Below are 24,509 nucleotides of genomic sequence, written 5' to 3'. Positions count from 1 at the left end.
TATGGTTGTTGATGTTTATATGTAATATGATTGAATACAAGTTTGGAAAAATGTGTGGTCACAGGTAACACTAAGATGCTAGCAGAATAAGTGCTAAACACAGACTGATGTAGCATGCACACAATCCAGGACTTCCCCTCTCTTGGTCACTCATTATGCGAAACATCACTCATTAAGTGAGTCATTTTTTTTACAATTTGTTTTGCTCGTTATGCAAATTACTCGTTATGACAGGTGCTCATTAAGAGAGGTTTCACTATACTTTATTACTTTTAAGATTCTTTATTGTTTATATAATTTCAATTATGTTATATTTTTCTTTAGCAGTTTTTGCTTTTTCTTTTGTATTAACATCTTTCAGATACATAATTAAACATTTTTATCATAAAACTATATAATTCATTATTTTTTTCCATTATTATCTAGTTTAGATCTTGATATTTTATTTATTTACTAATAAACTCAGTTAAATACCTGGTAGGAATATTAATGCTGCATCAGGAGTTCTTCTTAAAAGACGGCAATTGTAATGGAATGCAGCTTCTACAAGAGCAATTTCATCTGGACTTTCTGCTTCATATATTGGACGGAAATCTGCCGGAGAGGGTGTAGGAGTTGGTGTATATGAACGAGAACCAAATGATGGTATAGCTAAATGTTTTGGTCTCCAATTTGGTGTAGAAGCTGCAGAATTACTTGGTGTATCAACAGAATTTATCAAAAGTGTATATTTGTCCTGTGGTATATCACCACTTCCCAACACATGGGATTCATTATTAATAGGTGGAATGTTTAAAAAAAGGCCACTGGAATTCATCTAAAAAATTTAATATCTTTATTAGACGACAAAATTACTTATAACCTTGTATATAATGAAAAATACTCAATAATTTCTTAAATATACTAATTTTAAATATATAGGTATATTTGGTTTGTATTAAAGGACTTTTTACTTATTTGGTTTTAAAACAAAATGAAAAAAATACACATATATAAAAATTAAAGAAACTAACATCATTAAATATAATTAAATTTTATACTGAAAATGTTTTTATGTTTCATATATACTAAAAATACCTTTTTCAATCTAATTATTTTAACTATATCTTTACAATATAGTTAATTATTCCTCTAAAGGTTACTGTCCCCTGAAAGAATGTTCCAAAAAATCTTATTTTAAAAATTATAAAGTATCCCCTGATGACAGTAATAGTTAAAAAAATTTATTCAAATTATTCTTAAAATAAGTTACACTAAAACATATTGAGTTGTTCGGAAAGTAATTTCGTTTTTTCCATAGAAAAATAAACCCAATATTCTTACAATAAATAAGTATTTTATTGAATTATATATTGACCATTTTGGTCAAATACCTGTTGTCATTGTTTCTTGTAGTAGCATGATTTCACATTCATAAAAATTTTGATCGTTGTTTACAAAAGAACTGATTCAAGTGATTTTTGACATTGTCATTTCAAATAAATGTCTTACAGTTAAAAAAAATTTGTATAGACCGGAACAAGTGATAATCTGAGTGTGCCCGACCTGGAGAATAAGGTTGGTGTGATAACACATCCCATCTAAGCTATAACAATTTCTGACGAGTTACCAAACTTGTGTGAAATTTGGCATTATCATGGTAAAACACTACACTTTGTTTGTTGATCAATTCTGGCCTTTTCTGTTTGATGATATTACTCAATTTGTTTACTTGATGGCAGTACACTTTTGATTCAATTGTTAAATTGTCTGGTAAAAGCTCAAAAACAAATTTCTTTAAAATCCCACCATAGAGAGTATCTCCCTTTAATAACGTGTGGAACCCATATATCAAGCTTTAAAATGAAACCAATTCGTTTTAAATAATAATAAACGGTTCAATTTAACAGATTTAATCTCTTAGTGATTTCATGTGTTGTTATACGGCAGATTGCTTCAATCGGTACCTTTATTTTGTTTTCATTGGCTTCAAATGGCCATCCAGAATGTGGTGTATCTTCGATATTAAAATTGCCAGAAAGCAAATTTGTAAGCCAGTTTTGGCACTGTCTTTCTCCCAACACATCTTCTCCAAACATATACCACAATATTTTTCTTGTTTGAACAGCATTTTGATTTTTTAGTTATAAAAAAGCAAAATGTGCCGAAAATGATGCTTTCGATTTTCCATATTTGATGGGTCACCAAAAAAAAACAATTGTACAGAATCAAACAAAATTTTTTACAAATAAGCCTTAAAATGTCAGCTGTCAAATTATATAATGAAAATGTGGTTTAAAATAAAATTGGCTGGTAAAAATACATCCAATTCCTCTAGTAATAAAAAAAACAAAATTACTTTCCGAACAATCCAATAGTTACAGTAATCATTGGTGATGAAATTTTTTGTTTATTCCCACTGTTCTTTCTTTACATATTTTAACATCCATCATAGCCTACACTAAAAAGTCAATTTATATCTGTTTTTAAGAGTTCTCTGCAAATTCAAGAAGAATCTTTACACAAAAACTTTTTTTTGCAATTGTCTACAATTGCAAATAGTTTTTATTTTTTTTAAATTTATTTTTTACATTTACACCCAAGTAACCATGTAAAAAGCCAGCAGCTAAATTAATCATGTTATCAACAATAACTAACTGATTTCATGCACTATTTCTGTGAATGAAGGTAGTGAACATTATTTGAAAGCTATTTGGTGTTCATTTTTGTTCAAAAAAGAAATGTTCCTGAAAAAATGTCCACCATTATTGGAAGCTGGCTATTATTGGAGGTTTGACTGTATAAGCTTACTCTATATGCAACAGCAATTTACATTACATATCTAATTTATTTTGTTTAATTATGTTTTTATTTACTGTGCCATTATAATGCCCTTAGTTTTGATATCTTACATTCTACAAGATAATTGAAAACTTTAATCTACGATAAAATTTAATATATTACATTAATAAATTGATTGGTTAATTATAAACTGCAAAACCCAAATATTTGGTCAAAGTAATCAATTCAAAACTATTGAAATCAAAATGTAAATCAATATCATCTCATCAAGTCTTATTTCTTTTAAATTTTCTAACATATTAATACAACGGTACCTTGTATTTCAAATAATTGTAGCTTCGAATACTTCAGAGTTTGAACTGAGCACGTAATACATGAAAACAGTACACACCTGGTGAATCTGATGGCCATGTTTAAGATGCAAAGTCGATGGTGTGTGAACAGTAAATGCAATTTGCATTTTATTATACATTATTTACATATTTTATTTGTTGTTGTTTTTGTGTTTTAATTTATCATTGGTGTATTTGATTGTGTTATTTTTACCTTAAATTACATGTACTTGTTGTTTTAAGTTTATCGAAATGAGTATTGTTTAGGGTCTGGAATAGATTAATTCACTTTCCATATTTTTAATGGGAAAAATTGATTCAGATTTCAAACAATTCAGAGTTTGAACAGCCTCCTGGAATGAATTAAATTCAAAGTACAAGGCACCACTGTATATATTTTGAAATTTTTTATTATTCTACAATTTATGAAAAGTTGTAACTTTTGTTCATATTATATAAGTTATATATATAAATAAAAAAGAAAATTGGACAATCACCTGATCTTTATGTGGATATTTAGATACAACAACAGTATTACAAATGGCCATGAGTAAAAAAAAGTCTTGGATACGTTGGCGTTCTGGTAACAGATATACTTTCATATCCTGTTCAAAGTTTATTTCCATATCCAATTGGCATAATTCATCTTGCAATCTTGGATTAACAATAAATGTATCATCCTAAAATTTATAATTTTTAAATTTTATTTATTTATATAAATATTCAAAATTTAATAATTAATTATATTAACTTTTTTTAAATAAAATTTTTTATTTCATCATCTAAGAATGATGTAAGAATTTTTAAAATTTATTATACATTGGAATCCAGTTGTCACAATTATCTATAACATACATATAATTTCTGTCATCAAGATTGCTGTAAAATTTAAAAGAGGACCAATGAAGAGCAGGTTGTCTGAAATGCATATCTTATACTATAAGATAAGATAGTTTAACGCCAAAGTCAGTGAAGTTTCTCTACCAGAACCCAGTTAAAACTTGGCGTGAGTTACCAAATTTATTTTACTATGCATATCTTAAGCCTGTATATGCATCTGGCAATGAAAGCCAGTATATCCATCTTAATTGTGTTCCGACATGATTTGTTCTCTCAAGCAATTTTATGCTTACTCATAACAATTACAATGAGAACAAAAGACAATCCAGTATAAATCTATTTCACATTATAGATTTTAAACAATTTAAGCCAAGTATAAAATAAAATACAAGTGCACAGTACAAAAATATTTATTTTTATATTGTTGTGTCTGAATATAAGTGCCTGCAATCAACTTTCCTCTAACAATCAAGAAATTATATTTTGTTTATGATCTAGTCAGTCACCTGTGGCTGTAGAATAGAGAATGAAAATAAAGTGTACAAACTTATGTGTATATCATCTAAACAGCCTTTCAATTATATATATATATAATTTTTTAAAAATTAATTAATATAAAATAAAAGATTAGGTTTTGTGAAATAATAATAGGAAATTGATATAATTCATATGATAAGAATGCAGTCCCTATATCGAGACATTGGGACTTATACTAATTCAAAAATAGTCTACAGACATAAGCTGGATATATTCAGCATGCTAAGGAATGAGAAAGATCGAGTGGACATCAAAAGAGCACAGGGAATGTATAAAATTCTGCTCAAAGATGACAGATTCAATAGAGATCTTATACATATCAGATCTACAAGAAGATCGCTCAAACAATGCTCCGTGTTCATAAAACTGATATTGAAAAAAAGAAAAACACTACTGCCTTAGCTATATATGCCAGTGAAAATGGCATTACACCCAAATTACAACAAGCGACCATGATCCAGCAAACTCATCATATACACCAATGTAGAAATTTGGAGGTATTGGAAATTTTTAAAATGGAATGCCAAGGCCTTTCAATCAATTTTAAAGACGAAAAACAACTCTTGAGGATATGGCTGGCAATGTATGACCCAGCATTATAACAGCTGACACAGTTGCACATTGTTAGGAATTTAAAATTTAAAAGGAAAATTTGAAAGGAAATTAGAACACATCAGAAATGAAATAGAACAGAATCACACCAGAAAAAATTTTCTCTAGTACAACTCCACCCGAAGAAGATCCTCGAGTAGACTGAAAACGTTTGCAAATATTTTTTAATGTATCACAAAGCTTTATAAGGTTAGTGTGATATATTTATCAACGCTTTTGTTTATTAGATGAATTTTATTGGATTTGATAAGAATTAATATAGTGCATTAAAAATATTTTTGAAGCTTCAGTAAATTTTCAGATTTGCTTTCCTCTTTGATCAAATGTTTTTCATTGGATGAAAATCCAATAGATTCCTCTTCCAACACTAACAGCCAAACAGTCAATCTTAATATTGTGTTTATGCTCCCTATTACATAAATCCAGCATTACTGATAAAATTAAGAAATAAACAGTAACTGTAAAATAAAACCTATTGCTTTTCTCATAAATTCACTTTTTTCAATCATAGGGATAATGCAAACAATACAGTGTGACAACAAAAAGTGGAAAACACTAATACTTTGCTGTGCTTTGCATGATATGAAGGTCAGATGGATGAAACAGTTAAGGTATCAGCGTACTGCTCTTGGGAACCCAAGATCAAATCCAGGTAGTCAAAAACCCCCAGGAATTTTTTGGGATTGATCTGTCCTGGATATGTTGAGGCACTGCCCTCATCACCCACTGTCCCTATTGTGAGCCTGGCCAAACTCACAATCAGTATGGAAAGAAAAGACTCTTAGTGACCACATGGTGAAGAGAATTAAATAAAAAAACATTGCAGAAATAAACACACACGTAAACAGTTACATTTTTAAACACAGTTCCTACAATCAATCATTACATTTGATGATAATATAATTAACAATTTTGTTGCTGCCATTAAAAAAAAAGTTGCATCAAATATGCCAATTTATTTTTTCATAAAGTATGTCACTATTACACATAAATTAAGAATAAAATAACTTTTTCACTTCCAGTAATCTTTATGGAACTATATGTGATAATGAAAAATTGAGTCACCCAAAAACAAAATGATGAAAAACCATTATAATTAAATATGTCCTAAAAAAGTAAGAAACCAAGTAATAAAGCATCATCTCTAAAATTTTTCTTACACATCCAAGTAGTAATAAATGACGACCAAAAAAATAAAATGCTGGCAATTTACCAAAAATTTCCAGCATCTGAATGACACAAAATTGCATCAACAACATATTGGGATGATGTAACATAATGTAAAAATCATGTCAGTCAAGTCAGCAGCAAAAGTGCTAAAATTTTGCTGTTTCTTAACACACAAAAAATAATAATATTCTATCATTTAAATTAAGTTTGTTCTGTATTGAATTAAATATTAACATTGAATAACTAAAACTTAAATGTTAAGGGTGAGAAAATTAATTATGTTATAATACAAAAATAAAGTAATTGCGAAACTTTATATTAAATTGATCGGAGTTAGGAATGAATTAGACTTCCTCTTTGTTCTGATCAACAGCAGTCTTGTTGATGCTTCTGCCATTGAAATAGCACATTGTATTTTAGCAAGTGACTACTAAACAACTTGTTATCAGTTATTAGAAATGCTACTCTAAAATATGTGCTGAGAAAGATCTAGGTATTTTCCCAGATCTATCTCACCACTCAAGTAAAAATGGCATAAAGTTGAGTTTTGTAGCAAAAGTTGGTCTCATCATCTCACTGTTTTTTGTTGCTGTGCTGCATATGTGCATCATTCCACGAAGAAAAGATTTCAAACTTGTATTATTGGCAGTTGATAGTCGTTTGTGGCTAAGAGATTTGATACATTGTAAAATATATATATTTTTAAATTTAAACTGTTCTGCATTTATAATTCATATTGCACTGTTACAATTTTAAAATTTTCAAAACAAATTTTATTTATATAAATTTTCATTTAAATATTGCAAAATTAAAAAAAGAAATGATATAGCATTAGCTACATTACCTAATTATATGTTCAATAATTGTCCTCCAATAAAATTATTAAATTATTTTACCATAGTATAAATGCATTATTTACCTTTAAATTGTTTTGCTTCTTTTCAATGTTACCATCAGTTTGAACTAGAAAAAAAAAACTTTTATTTTAATATAATACAGAGTATATTTTAACAATAAATATTGTTAAATTTAAAATTATTAAACAAAAAATTAAATCTAATACAGTCAAATCTTATAAAAAAAATAAGCTTCAAAGCAAAAAAAATTACAAAAGCAATTATGTAAAAGAATAAATGCAAAACTGTATTTTTAGCATTTAATTATAATAGATTTAAATATAAACATGAAAAGTTACATCTTTCTGTTAATTTATAGAATAGTTCCAGCTTTAGAATTTAATAAGATTAAGATTTAAATATTTTCAATAATTTAATAGAGAGTTAATCTATCATTTTATCCCAAATTTTTCTCCAATTCTCCAATGTTTTCAAACATTGTGAAATGATATTTGATAGATATGTTACAAATTTTAAAAAAAGTTTTAGCTTACAAGCCTATATTTTTATTTAAAAAATTTTTGAGAGCAATTTCTATCATACCAATTTAAATTTAAATTTTTTGTTCCAAGACAAAAATTTGATTTCCATTCCTAAACTAAATTTTGACATTTATCCAAGCATTATTAGTCATCTAAAACAGTTCTGCCAACCCACAATCATTATATTTTAAAGCTTATCAGATGATTTTTATTCTACCGATTACTTCAGCTAGTGAATCCCACTTATGTAAGTAGGAAATCATTCACTAGTTGCACTAGGCATAATAAATATGTTGCACAGCATTATTTTAATACTTTTCTACATATCAAAACACATTTTGTTTTAATGCTGCATCATAATTTAATACTTTTTAAAACACATTTTAACTATCAAACAGAATGCAAATTTTAGACTAATTCAACATCTATAATATTGCCAATGCACAAACTGAAATGACAACAGGATGAACAAATAAGACAAAATTTTCTCAGATTCAGATAATGGCTATTATCTGATAAATTGAATATTCAGTTGTCAAACTGGCTTCTTTTGGCATTGAATTTAAGACACCACTGGCTATAAGACTGAATTCTGATTTTAGAGACATTAAAATGTGGGGAAAAATTGCTTTCTAAAATTGAAGAAATTCAGCAGCTATAAATAAGTATTAAATTTATAGTAACGTTAGAAAAAAAATATATGTAATGATAAAATTCATTTTCATTATTTCATTTATTTTTTAAAATATGTTTATATTATATTAAACATTTTCAATATAAAACAAATATATCAATATTTTACTCTTAATATATTTTTAATGTAATCTTAATTCCAAGATAAAGTTATTTTCTCTTTTCATCAAAATAAGTTAATGAAATAGTAGTAATAATAACAATAACAACAATAATAAATTTCCAATATTGTTTCAACTCTTGTATGTCCAAGCAAAATTAATAGTTATTATATGTTATAATAAAAAAATGTAGCATTTAATTTTTTTTATAAGCAATATAAAATGGTTAATTATTAATTACTAAACCATTAGTCATAACTTTAATTAATAATTAATTTTCTCAATGCATGTAAAAATAAACTTTCTGCAACTTCCTTTGAAAGAAGAAAAAACTTAAATTTTGTTTAATTTTATTTTCTTATTCTATATTAATCTACACAGATATAATTTACAAGGAGATCTTATATGGCAATACTATATTCAGGCCAGAATAAATAAAATAATATAAAAAGAAAGGAAAAAAAGCAGAACAATAATCACTGATCAATGAGAAGTCAGAAGTTCTAGAATTTTTGTTAATCATCATCTTATGCATGGAGTGTTACTTATAAAATGTATTAGTAATAACTAACCCAAGATTCTGTTGACCTAATGTATCCAAAATCATTAGCAACCAAGATTTTGGATACATTTAATACAAATTAAATAAATAATTTCAGGATTGCTATCATTTTTTTTTTTTTATTTAAGTTTATTTGAATTCTTTATTAAAAGCAAACAAAAAATTAATAATCCACCAACCATGTTGATATATTCAAACAAAAATTTTAAATAAATAAGCTGTTTAAAATCCCATTATGAAATGCAAATATTTTAATTTAAAAGTCTTCAATATAAAAATTTATTAGCTATAACTTAATAGTTTGAAGTCTAAAACTTGTATGCATCACGATATAGATTTTGTTTACATATTGTGTTGGTAAATAAAGTAATAGAATTTATTCCTAAAAATTTAATATATTTCCATAGGACAGTTTATCTTAATTTAAATGTATTCCAGAAACACAATCCCTACATTAATCATAATTTCTTATAAACCTGATATAATGCAACCTAAAGATTTTAAACTCTTTAAAATTCAAAATACTGTTTACGATTTCAAACAACATTAAATTTGAATAATAAAAATTCTACAAAATTAAAAAAATTTTAATATTTAAATTATTAACAAATGAAAAGATTAAATATTGATGTATATTTAATTGTCTATGTATTTTTTAAATTTTAATATTAAAAGTCAATAGGTTACAATCATAATTATTTCAGACTATAGAAATGAAATGAAGAAAGATAAAAACTAAAAAATATTATTAAAAAAAAAAATAGAAAATCAAAATCATTGAGGATAAGTAACTAATTAGATATTTTTTAAAATATTTAAATAATTTATTTGACACTGAAAATCAACTTTAATTATTTAAAATAAAGATTTTTCATATTAAAAAAAATTTAAAAAGTTACTAATGAAACTTAAATGCTATAATAGAAACATTTTTTTCTTCTATTATTTTCAAAATATAAAAAAAGGTAAAAAGTGAAATACTTTAAAAAAAAAATAAAATCAAAATATAGCAAAAATTAAAATATTATTATTTGGGGAAAAATATGTGACAACCTTTTACATTAGTTGGATGATGGTTATAATCTATTCCTCCAATAGTACATCGACGAAAAATCATACAATTTTCTGTAAGAGTACCAGTCTTATCAGAAAATACATACTGTACTTGACCTAATTCTTCAGGTATATTCAATGCTCGGCATTCTACTCTTTTATTTGATATTTCATCATAAAGTTCAACATCTTCGTGAATAAAATATATTTGTCCAAGCTTAATGATTTCTATTGTTACATACAGAGATAACGGAATAATGACCTACAAAAAATTAGATATAAAAATTTCAGAATTAAATTTTTAAAAAATTTATTAAAAAATAATTTTATTAATAAATATTGAAATTAAAAATTTATAATAAATAAACAATGAAATTTTTTAAATATGAAATCACAAAATGCAAATTTCAATATTTCTTATTTAAATCAAATTTAATAAGACAATTAAATAAATAGATAATAATTGAATAAAATTACCTGCAAAATAATAATGAAAGTGAAAATAGAATATGCACCCTGAGCAACTGGTGAGGAACTGGTATAGTTATTAGGAATAAATGGAACTTGCTTGATATTAATATATGAATTTATCCAAAGTCCATAACCTGAAAATAAAATTCTTAAGGTTAGCTTCTATTTATATATTTCAAAATTAGAGGACACTAAATATAAAGTTATGTTTCAATAAAAGGAGGCCAAATGGTCTGAAAAAATTAATTAAATAAATAATATAACCACCACTTTGGCTGATAAAAGAAAATTTCTTTATTGTATACAACACATTTATCACTACGTAAAATTTAATAAGGACAAATAAATAAATAAACTGTATCTATTTGAAAATATTTTTTGCCTATCATTTTTAATAAGTTACAAAAAAATTTTCAGATATATTTAATTTTGTATTTATATTTTATCAAAAACTGGAATAATCTGAACAACAAGTTTAGCACATTAAAAGAGAAAAACACTTGAATTTATTTTATGAATGAAATGTAAAATAGTATTCTACCACTATTTCACATAGCGTTCATATAGTTCTGTTAATTTGTTGGGAATCCCAAGTCTACAATGATGCCCTCTCTCTCTCAACATTCTTGTCTGAATCATCTTCTAAACCAAGTCCTCAACAAGCTGACTGTTGCTGAGGTCTCCACTGACTGGGCTAACTTTTTTTAATCCTCCATTCAAAATTAAGGATAATCTCCTAAATTTCTTTTCCTTTGGCTCTCCGTGTACCAATCTCACACGAGAGAGGCCTTTTTTGTCTAGGTGTTCAAGTTCTTTTCTTCAAACAGGCCTTACCATCAACAGTAATAACCTATCACTCCATCCATCAGCTCAGGAGTTAGAGCATTACTGGAGATATAAACTTATATTAATAAAAGGATAACAATATCCCAACATGCAAATTATAAATTTATCACCATTTTTATTGTTTATTAGTAATAAACTCATTCATTCATATCAGTAATTCATGTCAGTATATTAAATACTGACATGAATTCAAACGTATCTGACATTCTGTTTCTTCTTGGACCCATTATCTGTCCATTGCTGCTAAAACATGGTTAGCTGAGTGCAATAGTAGGCAATTATAGAACATGGGTGCTGAAGGTGTCTCCAGTCAGCATAAGTAACTGAAAAGAAGATTGGGCAAAAGTCTGGATAGCGTAAGTGGCAACTCATTTGCAGGATAAGTGGAAGTTTGGGGGTTCCAGTCCTACTCCAGGTTGATTCTTTTCTTCCAGAATATTCTAAATTATTTGTTAATATTAATTTAATTATAATTATTAAACTTAATATGAGATGGCACCTAATGCCTACTTCTAGTACCAAATTATTTAAAATTTAATTTAAAATAATAGCAGTAAAATAACCAGATTTAATCTGACAATCATTTGGCTAAATCAATGCTGAACAGATGCAGAAGATGGTAATGTTTCTGCTGTATCTTAAAAATATTGATATTATAATAGGATAACTGTTCAAATAAGAGAAAAACTTCCATTCTGATAAAAGTTGAAGGCATGTGATCTAGTCATAAAAACAAAAAATAAAAATTTTAATTTTCTTTTTCAGATAAACTAGTAATAGCAGATGAAGTAATGTTTGTACAACTAATTTTTTCACGCCCATCTTGAAGCATTTTTTGACAGTCCTCAAATTCCTGTTGGCTGACACTTATATCCATTTCAATTTGAGAATGGGGCTTATGGCAGCAAGAATGTATTTATAATGACAACAATGTCATTGCAAATAAGTTATAATTAAATTAGTTTTAATTAAATTTTTCATTGATATTAAGTTTTTACTAAATTTTAGAAGTCCTAATTTTGTTATTTCTAATTTGTATAATTAACAATTACAGTATCTATATCTGTCTATGTACACAACACACAAAGATATTCTGTATCATAGTATGAATGATAATTCTCTATGTTTGTGTACTAAGACATCATTTTGATATACAAACAACTTAATTAATTATAAGTATAAATTTTACTTACCAATGGCACCGATTAAACATAAAACAACTAAAATTCCAATACAGCCTAAAATATGTTTATTCATTAGTTTTTCCAATTTACTCCTTTTATATCTTGGACCTCCATTATTAAGCATAGCTTTCGTTTCATGTCCTAATTTTAAAATATTATTCATAAATTATTATTTTATTAAAATTCAGAAATCACTAGTAAAATTTTAAAATTTATATTGAAAGTTTTTCATAATTTTATTCAACAAAACTGATGTTATTAGCTAAATATTATTTCTATTTAATGTTTTATCTAATTACATGTTTAAACTTTTTCAGATATTATACGAATCATAAAATATTCATTATTTGATATATTAAATACAGTAAATTACAATGGAATAGTTACTTAAAAAAATTATTTAAATATTTATTAACTTGTTAAAAAAGAAATCTAATTTAGTTTACTTGAAAATTGTGATTTATAATTATTCAGATATTACAATATCTGAATCATGTAAATCATTAAAATTATTTTATAGCATATTTTTTGCATAATTAATTTACATTATATTTCTGTATTTTGTAAAATTAAAAATGCATAATAATTAAAAATATTGTTAATTTATCTTAGGATTTAAAAATTTTGATATAGATTTTAAATATGGAATTTATATCTTAGATTTTCATTTAAATTTTGTTTATGGGTTTATGAAGGTTTATGGGTTGTCGGTTATGCTACTCATAATTGTTGCACTGGCAATGCATTCATATGGTAAGCAAGAGCTCAGTTAGAGTCCCACTCTAGGCCGATTCTTCCAGAATATTCTAAATTATTTATTAAATATTAATTTATTATATTTAATAAGAGATGGCATCAAATGTTTACCTCTAGTAACAAATGACTAAAAATTTCATTATTACTGTAGCCAAAAAATAGTCCAATGTGTTATGGTTTCACTTGGCATTAACTAATAACATTGAGTTTGAGATGCTTACATATGTAATAAAAAATTTGTTTACTGCATATAAACATCATTTTTCATAAACCTTTAAATTATATTACAAATGCCATCCTTATTTAATTGTATGTTGTTTATATATTTGAAAACTTTATTAACTAAAAATTTAAGTTATATATTCATCACTCTTTCTTCAAAAGCCACCATTAAATTATTAAAATAAATTTATAATCCAATTACATGCATTCTAAGAAAACAAAATTTAAAATTCTACTTTTTAAAGTAAAGAATGAAATTTTAAAATCTTATTTAATAAATTCTGAAAATGTCTGTCCTCAAATAAATGCTATCTCGAAACTTAAAATATTTTTTCAAAATTATAGATTTTTAGATCAAAATACAAAAAAATAACTAATTTTAAGACATTTTAGTCATCATTTAAATCTAAAACCAAGAATTTCAATTAATTTTACAATTTTAGCTAATATAAATTCATGAAGTTCACATTTTTATTTAGCACTGTTATTATGTAAATACAACCATCATTTTTTTTTTAAAATTAAGATGTAGAATTTAAAGTAACTTGCAATATTCATACATTAAGTAATGCTTGGAATATAATGTTGCATTAATTTTATTAATAAAAATTTTTTTCTGGTATTTTAGTACTACTTCTGAAAATAAATGTTATTTATTAAAGAATTAAAGATAAAATACCAAATTAATAAATATATCAATTTTACCTGTATATAAAACAATTCCTTCTATAAAATCAGTATTTTTTAAAACGCAATCTCTCAAAACTAAATTTTCTTTTGTTACTGCTATTCTGCAACCATCTGGTGATACTCTGAAACAATAAAACAATTATTTAAAAACTAAAATTATTATTATAATTAAATTAAAAATAGCAAATGAATGTAGGTACATAAACATGAGAATATTTAACTTCAACACAACATCAAACAAGCAACAGATTATTATTTGGTCTATTTCCAGACTTAGATTAGAACTTCTTGGCTTTAGTAATATGAATTTATTTATTGAGGTAGAATCTCCAAACCTTGAGTAACAAGAAACTACATACTAATGGAAAAATTATTCTGTAGTTGGGCCTTGGGAACATTCCATTATGTTTACATTTCAGAAAAAATTCCTGTTTAGAGGGCACTTTAACCATTCAAAGAACCATTTTCCTGTATACTTTTGGCCAGTGCCTCCATATAGACTTATCTGAAACAATCATTTGATCCACTTAAACTTAAAATACATCAAACAAGCAACAGATTATTATTAAAACTCAAATGTTTTCAATCTATTCATAGACCATCATCAGGGTCAATTTCAATAATATCATTTTGACACATTATATGTGTCAAAATTAAAATAAATTAGAAGAAAAAATATACATTATCTATAATTGATTAACATAAATTAAGATGAGAATGTGCAAAGTGGTAACAAAAGTCTCTTTGTGGCAATTATTTCAAAAACTAATAGGTACTGTACCTGTAGACCTTTTGCTAATATATATTATGTTGGGCATTAAATAACAATGTGAATTCTCTCTCTGAAGAAGGGCTGTTATAATCTCAGCTCCAAATGAAAATAGAGCAACATTATCAATTACAAAGTACTAGCATGTGAAAAAAATACATATTGTCACCATTCAGTGAATTCTGAGATATCACTGCACAAACACTCTTGCAGTGCAGCATTGGATGAGTGTCAATTCCAGAGCAGTGGGTAGGTTGGAATAAGCCAGTGAACTGGTTAGTAACATCTCCAAGGTTTTACAGCCATGGATATTTTCTGAAGTTAAAGGTTTAGGAAATACAGCCATTTAATGCAAATGATGTGTAACAATGCATTCTGGCTGCAGGTACAGTAATACCTCGATTTACGCTACCCCGACTCATGTGAACCCGGAGTTACGCGATTTTTAAATCTCGTCAATTCGTCTTTTGTTTGAGTGCCATGCAACTCTTGATTACTCACTCCTCCCTACACTATTGTTCAGCTTACACGTTCGGACATGTCGCACGGAATCGACGCATAGCTACAATTTATTTTGTGTTATTTATTTCTGTGTTTGTTATATCTACGGAGACTTGAGAGACTCTACTATGTCCTCTAAACGAAGTAGAACTGATTCTTCTGCATCAAACAAGAAAAGAAAAACTTTATCTTTGGAATGTAAAGTTAACATTATTAAAGACTTCGATACAAAAATGAGAAGGGATTACAAATTTTAGAAAATATAAACTCCAACGCAGAGAGCATTTCTTCTACAAAATGAGAAATAAAAAAAATTATTAGCATGCTACGAAGAAATTTTGTGGAGAAAAAACAATCTTTGAGCCATCAGACGAATTTGTTAGATTTTATGAAGCCTTCTACATCAAAATAACTTTGGTTTACGATTTTAATAATATAATTTGTTATATCATATGTATTATCTGAGATTTTATTAAACATTTTTTTCTAAATTATTGTTTTCTTTAGTCTCCTGCCCCAATTAAAAATAATTTGTATGTATTTATATGCGAAATTATACCCAACTTATGCAAATTCGACTTACGCAGTTATCGCTCGGTCCCACCTATCGTAAGTTCAGGGTATTATTGTACTGCCATTACCAATGACATGTTGATAGCCATGCAAAAAGTTGTTGAAAAGATACATGTGTGCATTGTTGTGGAAAGTAAAGTAGTCATTTTCAGTATGTGCAATAAACAGCAAGTACAAACATTTGTAGCATTTTGTATGTTTTATTTAGTGAAATTTGATATTTTCTATTAAATCAGAACATTTTTTAATCCATATCACAGCTAACCTAAATCTGATTGCACATTCAATCACTCCTATATTGCATTTGTGTTATGCAGAGATGCACTGTACCCCTTGCATATTGTTTGGCAAAGCATTTATTTACCTGTTCTATTTGACAATCTTTCAAGGTCCCAGTTGATATTTCAAAATGCACTAAAAGGTAACAGTACCTATTTTTCACATGCCACAACTTGGTGATTGATAATGTTACTCTATTTTCATTTGGAACTGAAATTACTAGAAAGTCATACTATCATTTAGTATAGTACACATCAACAAAAAGTCTACAGTGATTCCCTATTAGTTTTTGAAATAATTGGCTGGGAAAAGACTTGTTACTACCCTATATACAGTTTAATGATATAAAATAAATTTTAAAAAATAACAATATATGCAAATAAACATCATACTAAACCCGATAACATTAAGCTGTGGCGATTGTTCACCATGTTTGTCCCTTAACAGACAATGCCCTTTGTTTGTTGCTTTCCCTAACGGTCCATCGTCCGTTAGACCCGGAGGGGACGATTAACTCCGCAAGGGGGACAGGACATATAAATAGCGGCAAGGCCGACGGAACAGGATCTTTCTTTTTCGGAGCACGGAGAAGCGAAGGTAGCACATCGACGGTCTCGCCCATGTACAGGATTGTATACGGTATTTTTAATAGTCTTTATGTAATTATATTCGTGTCAGGAAAGAAGTAATTTTTGTCGCGAAAACTACAGGATCGTATATGGTATTTATAATAGTCTTTATGTATTTATATACGTGTCGGGAAAGAAGTAATTTTTGTCGCAAAAGCTTGTATTTTATTTGTAGTCCGGTTCAATCCAGATGTAAACTTTTTCTGTTGAAAGAAACGGAAATAAATCTTACAAAGCCAATACATTTGGCTTATATATGCTGGAAGGGGAGATTAGACCAAAGGTCCGGGTAGCATAAATGGCAACAAGACCACACGGTAAGAGGGAGTTGCGGGTTTGAGTCCCGCTTCAGGCTGATTCTTTTCTTCCAGTTTAATGTAAACTATTTAAATTATTAATTTTAATAAGAGATGGCGCCTAACACCTACCTCAAGTGCCAAATTTATTTCTAATCTTTAATCATTTATATCCAAAAGTTAGCCCGATTATTTACGGCAGTTGGCAGTGTATTAACAGTATATGCACATTCAAATAATTTTACTTTGAATTATCTAAAGCATCATCAGAAATACAGAATTTGTATATATATAAATTTAAAATTTACTTTACAATGGAATTCTAATATAATTTGAAAATAACAGTAATGATCATTAACAAATTTTGACGTAAGAAGAGAAGGAATTTGAATAATTCCAATGTGTCATGTTGACCCTTGGGGACCAAAACTTTTATAAAACTTTAGAAAGAGTAATGAATTGAATAGCTTTTACAGAAATGCTACAGTATTTATTAAGCAGAGAAGTGAGAAGAATAAGAGAAAAATATATGAGAGAATGGGAATTTTTATGGTAATGATGGAAGAGAAATGAAAGAATATGAAATATTATGTAGGATAAACAACAAGAGGGTTAAGGATTAGATTGAAAGAAAACATAGATTTAGAAAAAACAGAACGATAACTGCACTATGAATAGTAGAGTAGATGTTAAAGGAGATTAATGTTTCCATAAATAGAAATATGCAAAATTGATATATAAGAAAATAAAATTGAAAATGAAAATATAAGCTGTGCCAAAAGGACCTGACATATTTTAACTGTGTTCATTTATTTTTATTTGCTCTCCAATAAAGCAAAGATTTAGCTATTTATAAAAGTGAAATGTCCTAGCTTTAACTTTTAGATCAATTTTGAAAATTTTTGTCTTCTAAATAGGCAATATTAAATATTTTAAAATTCAATAAATAACTCATTCTAAACCAATTCTAATAGTTAACTAAATCAATACTTACACACATCCATGAAATTTGTATATTTTATTATTTGGAGAATCACATTCAATTATTCTATTAAAATCAGTTGGATGAAAATTAGCATTCTGTAAGAAAAATAATGAACATTATTTAAAATGCTAAATAATTTTAAGTTTACAAAAAAGCTATTAAAAATTAAACTGAATTCACTAAATTATTATTAAAATTCAAATACATAATGAAATTTATAAATAATAAAACTGTAAATTCTTCTAAGATTAAGAAATTAAAATCAAAATGAAAAATTATGTAAACATATGAAAAATACAAAACTATATACATATGTGAATGTAATTAATACTGTATATCAAAACTATAGAAGACAAAGATTATTCTAGCTCTTCCAATTTTTCAAGCATATAATGCAATAATATGTTTGATAAACTTTTGAATATTTAAAAATGTTTGAATAAAATTAAGTCAACTAAATCTCCATCTGCAGAGAAAACATGAACATGCTTTAATTTCAAATTTTCATAAGTAAACAAAAGTCTTTTATAAAATTTTTCTTTTAAGAATTTATGTTATCAGAGTTCATTACTTACGTGTATTATTTAAGTCATTATTTTATTATCCAAATCCATAAAAAATAAAACACATAGAAACAAAACTTCGTTTGTATTGAGCAACACAAAAAATCTATATAAATAATTATTTTGATAATAGGACATCATTATATTAAAACAATCATTTTATACCGAATTAATAAGAGTATCATAAACAAAAATAAAATAAAAGATATCCAATTCTCTAACTTTATTTAATTATAGAAATAACATAAATGAGTAAATATATCTATATTTTTTAAACTTTTTTGAGATTTCAAAGGTATTTTTAATTTTAAATTCTCCAACTCTCTTTAAAACAATAAAATAAAAAAGACTGAAAAATATTTTACTGAAAAATGTAACAATTTTAAAAATAAAAACAAATTATTTAATCGTTTAATTAGATCAGTGACTCTCAACCACTGTGCAATGGCACTTTAGTGTGCCACAAGATTTTTGAAGTGTGCCATCACTGCGAATACCCATACATAAGCGACGACAGACAAATAGTTCAATCGGTTCTACCTTCCTAGGGTGCGTTTGTAAATTGTAACCGGTGTTACCAGTAACTGCCAGTAGTTATTAAGGCATTCAGAAAATGTTACCTAAATAACCAACTACGTTTAAAAATCACTGTTATGACGTCATGGGTGTCCTGTGGTACTTACAGAGGTAACCGTGTGTGCTGCCAAATTTTTAAATTATTAAAAATGTACCGTGATGAAAAAAAGGTTGAGATCACTGAATTAGATTTTCATTGAAACTGTATTCCACTATTAAATAATCAGATTTTAATAAAAGATTAAGCCTATGAAAGTTAAATTGTATGGAACAAATAAATAACTACTGTAATAGAATTTATATTTTAAAGTACTAATATTTTTAAAATATAAAATCATTTAATAATTTTAGCATTCAAAATGATGTTCTTTACTATTTTGTAATTGTTTATCATTATTAACTCAAATTAAACAATGATGGTCATTTGATTTTTTAAAAGGAAATTCTTTTCAATATTTTGTTTGGAAATTTATTAAATGATTTGTATTTACATGAAAAACATTTGTGATTTCTAACTGTTATTCCATTTTATCTATACTAGACTTACTAATTTGATTAATAAGATTAAACTAATAGTGAGACATATTAATTATCATGTTGTTATTCCATTATTCTATTCCTAGAAAATTCTAAATTAATTTCATGAATAAAACTACACAACCTACTTCTGCATTGCAAATGAAATACTTATTAATTGTTTAATAATTCTGGTAAATCTTATTAAATTAAGTTAATGAAGCACATATTTAATTACATTCATAGAAAACTATACAATATTAACATAATGCAGAATTCATTCAATATTGGCTATAACTGACTTACCAGTTTCCAGTCTCTCTAAAATACTGCTATATATAACTTCACTGCTAATGAGTTTGGTTGTATAGTTTAATAGCTTAAAGCTTCTTGGGCCAAACTATACCAAGTAAAATTATAAATTTAATAGAAGAAAAACAAATAAAATTGTATATAAGATTACTGATGTATACGGTCAGCTACAACATTGCTGCTAATGATGATGAAGCTGAAATATTGTTGGCAATTATCATAACAATTTGTTCTTGATTTGTCTGACTAATGAATATGGAAGTAAACAGACTATAGTAAGAAAGACAGCATCTCAAATACAATAGATTGATAAAAAGTCAGGGATTCAGTTTCAAACATATACAAATCAGAATATTTGTTTATAATCCTTCATAAAATGGTTAAACTTTCATTTATATAAAAAGTCCTTTCTCTGAAGTTAGAATCAAAAATCATTCTAATTCAATTGTAGAAAATTGCCAGATGGTAAATAATAATTTTAAATAATAAAATTTGAAAAAATTTTAAATAAAAAAGAAATAATAATTTTTGAATAAAAATTATTATTCCTTCAATATGCATCCAAATATGTCAAATATTACTCTGAAGGCTAATGTCAATTAAATAAACTTTTGCTCATTACTGTTAATTTCAATTTAAATGAATAGGAGAGTAGTGGATGTTATTGATTCCTATCACAAAGTATTAGAGTTTTTGTGATGATGTCATTGAAGCACAGCTCAGTGACGTAGCTAGCATAGGTGACACCCCGTGCAGATATCGTGGTGTCACCCTTTTTAACTCTTTTATAAAACACTGTTGAATTGTAATATCTTCACACTTGAGCAACTTGAACGCTATATTGAGTATGCAATGTCGCAACATATGAGTTTAGATTTATAGAATAAATCATAGTAAGATTTTCAGCTGGTGTGAGCTCTTGTGGCATCTCTTCATAGCGAAGAAACTGTCATGGGGAGGCAAGCCGTTGACCTTTTTCTTTTTTTAGGTACAGGCCTACTCGGGTGTCACCCCTAAAGGGGTGACACCCGGGGCAGGCCGCCCCCACCACCCCCCTAGCTACACCTCTGCCACAGCTGATTTTGAAACAGCACTTCCTATAGATCAGCATTCTTCAACCTTTTCACACCCATGGACCAGCAAAAATAGGAAAAACTGGCAGAAAGCTATAGATAAATTTCATGGACTGGCAGAAAGCTATAGATAAATTTTCTTAGACTTAAACTATTTAGTTATTAACAGATGCATGTGATGCATGCAACTGTTATAACTGGACATAACGAGACACTGGTTACTGTGTATTGCAATGGTGTTGTTTTCCTTTGCACATCGATCGCACGCTCTCAAGTTGCATGCAGCCACAATAAATAAGAATTTTTGCTAAATGTCACCAACAAGTGATCTGACACAATACTGCAATGCCTACTAAGTGTAACAATAGTATTGCAGTACTCCTTCTAGTTATAATGGCTTCTAACATAAAGAAGACCTGTAAATCAAGCCGAAAACATTCGTTAGAACTACAGTATAAAGAAGTGCTGAAAATGTATGAAAAGATGTGTTTTTTTATATATTTACTTTTTAACACTTGGACTATAACTAATAACACTAGTGCTGGTTGGAAAAAAAAACACAATCAAATTTTTCACCTTGCTCTTCTAACTTACAAAAAATTACACCTTTGTCAATCCAGCAAGAATTTAATAGCATATAAATGTTTTCAATTGTTTTAAACAATCTTTTTGTCAGTTACAGAAGACAGAACATTAAAAATAGAACACAAAACGATTATGGAACAAATATAAAAATTAACAGAAGTTGTCCTTGTGGACTAAATATAAATAAAAAATAAATGACATAAATATGGTCAAGAATAATGAAAAAGAATAAATATAAGATATAACATTGATAAAATTATTTATTATTGTAAAACAATCTCCAAGCAGTAGATAACATGTCCGTGTCTCTATGGTTTATACCAGTGGTCCCCAACCCCCAGTCCACCAGTACCATTTGATCCACAGACCGGTACCAGTCTGTGGATCAAATGGTACCAGGCCACCTAAGGAACTTTAAATTATTTCCATTTTATTTACTGTGGTGTATTTCTCTCGGGTTTGTGCGACTTTCAATGGACGAGAGGTTAACCGGGAACTGAGAGACGTCACCTAAAACCGTGAGTTAAAATGTTAAATTACTTTATATTCATTTTTTGGTGTAACTGTATTTTATTTTGAAGGCATGTTTAAATACAATTAAATTAAAATTATTAAATCAAAACAATCTAAAATACAAACAATCAACGTTTCCCCCCCTCAGCGGGCCGCGGTAAAATTATCAAACGTTGACCGGTCCACGGCGATAAAAAGGTTGGGGACCGCTGGTTTATACAACCAGTCCTCACTTGAAGATTTCCAACCTCTCCAGATGCCTCATCACGTGTCTATTCGTCGTTGTTTTGATATTAGCTGCCTGATCCCATTAAATATTATTGGGGTTAGAAGAGCAATTTAATATATACAGTTTGTTAAATTGCTCTTCTAACCCCCAAAAATTTACTCCTGGCTATGGAACTAAGTGAAAAACAACTTTCTGAAAAAAATTATGATAAATGTAAAAAACTACTTCATTGGAGCTAGTTTTACACTATATTAATAATGTAACATAAACTCCAATAAAGCAATTTCTTATATTTATCATTATTTATATTCTGCTTCTTAATATTTGAATATTGAAAAATTATTTTTTGTCATATATTGGTCAATTTAAAAGTAAAAATATTAAATTATTAGCGAAGTTGAGGCCAAAGTTTTAAACACAAAAACACGTACGTCGGACGTTTGATGCCACTTTCCTGTAAGCCTAGAAGTTTGACAATGGTGTTTGAAATGTTGAGCATGATTCCACTGACTTTCCAAACGCCATTGTCAAACTTCTAGGCTTATGGGAAAGCGACGCCAAACATCCGACATACACGTTTTTGCGTTTAAAACTTCGGCCTCAACCTCACTATTATTAAAATGTATTAAAATATTATTTTAGGCATAGTTCATTCTTTTTATTGTCTACATTTTTCAAACATCTACAAAAGATTCTCTCTTAACTTTTTGAAACATGGTACATAAAAAATGTTAGTAACAAATATCTATATATAAATGAGCAACAATCATCTTTACAAAGAAGAATGTCAACAGAAATATACTAAAAATTATTAATATTAAATTGATCAACTAAAGGTGTGTAAACTAAAAATTCAGAATAAGAAAATGAATTTATTCTAGAAGTTGGGAAGTTACAAAATGAATAATGCATATAAAATAAATGAAAGAAAACATTTGAACAGTGTCAATTTAACAATATCAAATCTACTCCATGGTCTACTGCCTTTCAAATTTGTTTTCACACATTTCAAAATGTTCTGGAAGTCTTCAGTCATATTTACAGAGCTTGTTCTAAAATTTAACCATATATTTGAGAAACCACCACATCACAAAACCATAACTTTTCAGAATATACAAAAAATTGATGATTTTTTCTTTAATAAAATAATTCTTCATTTACACTCAACAGATTAAATTTATCACCAGAATTCAATAATAATCTATTGCAACAATAATTAGACTATTACAGAAAAATATTTCTATTCGACTATACATACATAGATGAGTCTAGCTGATTTGTCCCTTCACACGCTGTACGAGGCAATAATAGTTCCACTGGCAAAGTCGACCTTTCTTTGTAGGCTATCATTCGCCGCAAAATGTAAAATAGTTAAAAAGTCCTCTAGCGGTGGCACAGCATAATTAAAACTTAAAAATTACATTTAATAAAATTTTTAAATTTTAATTATGCTGTGCCACCGCTAGAGGACTTTTTAACTATTTTACATTTTGCGGCGAATGATAGCCTACAAAGAAAGGTCGACTTTGCCGGTGGAACTATTATTGCTTCATACAGCGTGTGAAGGGACAAATCAGCTAGACTCATCTATGTATGTATAGTCGAATAGAAATATTTTTCTGTAAAGCCATATTGGTCCCGGCAATTTTTATTAAATAATTAGACTATTTTGCTATTTGAAACATCATATATAGTCAGCTTAGTCAATCAAAGTAGAAATCTGCCCTTCACTCATTTGTTAATAGTCAAAAAGACAAATGCTGCATCTTTTAATTAGTTCATTTACATTTTCCTATTTCATTTTATTACATATTATAAAACTTAGAAATAAATGAATATTAGCATGAGTAAAATTCATATTCAGCTTGCAAAACAGCTGCTT

At 27.4% G+C, this 24,509-nt stretch overlaps 1 protein-coding gene across 3 annotated transcripts in view; it reads right to left on the bottom strand.

The window, feature by feature from the left end:
• Positions 1-24,509, bottom strand: part of LOC136972272 (phospholipid-transporting ATPase VA) — a 95,178-nt gene that overhangs the window by 15,415 nt on the left and 55,254 nt on the right. For all 3 annotated transcript variants that reach the window (XM_067266846.1, XM_067266833.1, XM_067266840.1), the window contains exons 4-11: positions 18,270-18,355; positions 14,244-14,350; positions 12,570-12,701; positions 10,537-10,664; positions 10,060-10,321; positions 7,192-7,235; positions 3,611-3,793; positions 475-817 (exon numbers count right to left, since the gene is read on the bottom strand). In XM_067266846.1, coding sequence (XP_067122947.1) covers positions 475-817; positions 3,611-3,793; positions 7,192-7,235; positions 10,060-10,321; positions 10,537-10,664; positions 12,570-12,701; positions 14,244-14,350; positions 18,270-18,355 — 1,285 coding nt within the window. The remainder of the gene's footprint in view (positions 1-474; positions 818-3,610; positions 3,794-7,191; positions 7,236-10,059; positions 10,322-10,536; positions 10,665-12,569; positions 12,702-14,243; positions 14,351-18,269; positions 18,356-24,509) is intronic.

Source organism: Centruroides vittatus, unplaced genomic scaffold, assembly GCF_030686945.1.
Source record: "Centruroides vittatus isolate TY-2023 unplaced genomic scaffold, ASM3068694v2 contig_1057, whole genome shotgun sequence".
NCBI lineage: Eukaryota > Metazoa > Arthropoda > Arachnida > Scorpiones > Buthidae > Centruroides > Centruroides vittatus.
This window is presented reverse-complemented; position numbering and strand designations above follow the sequence as displayed.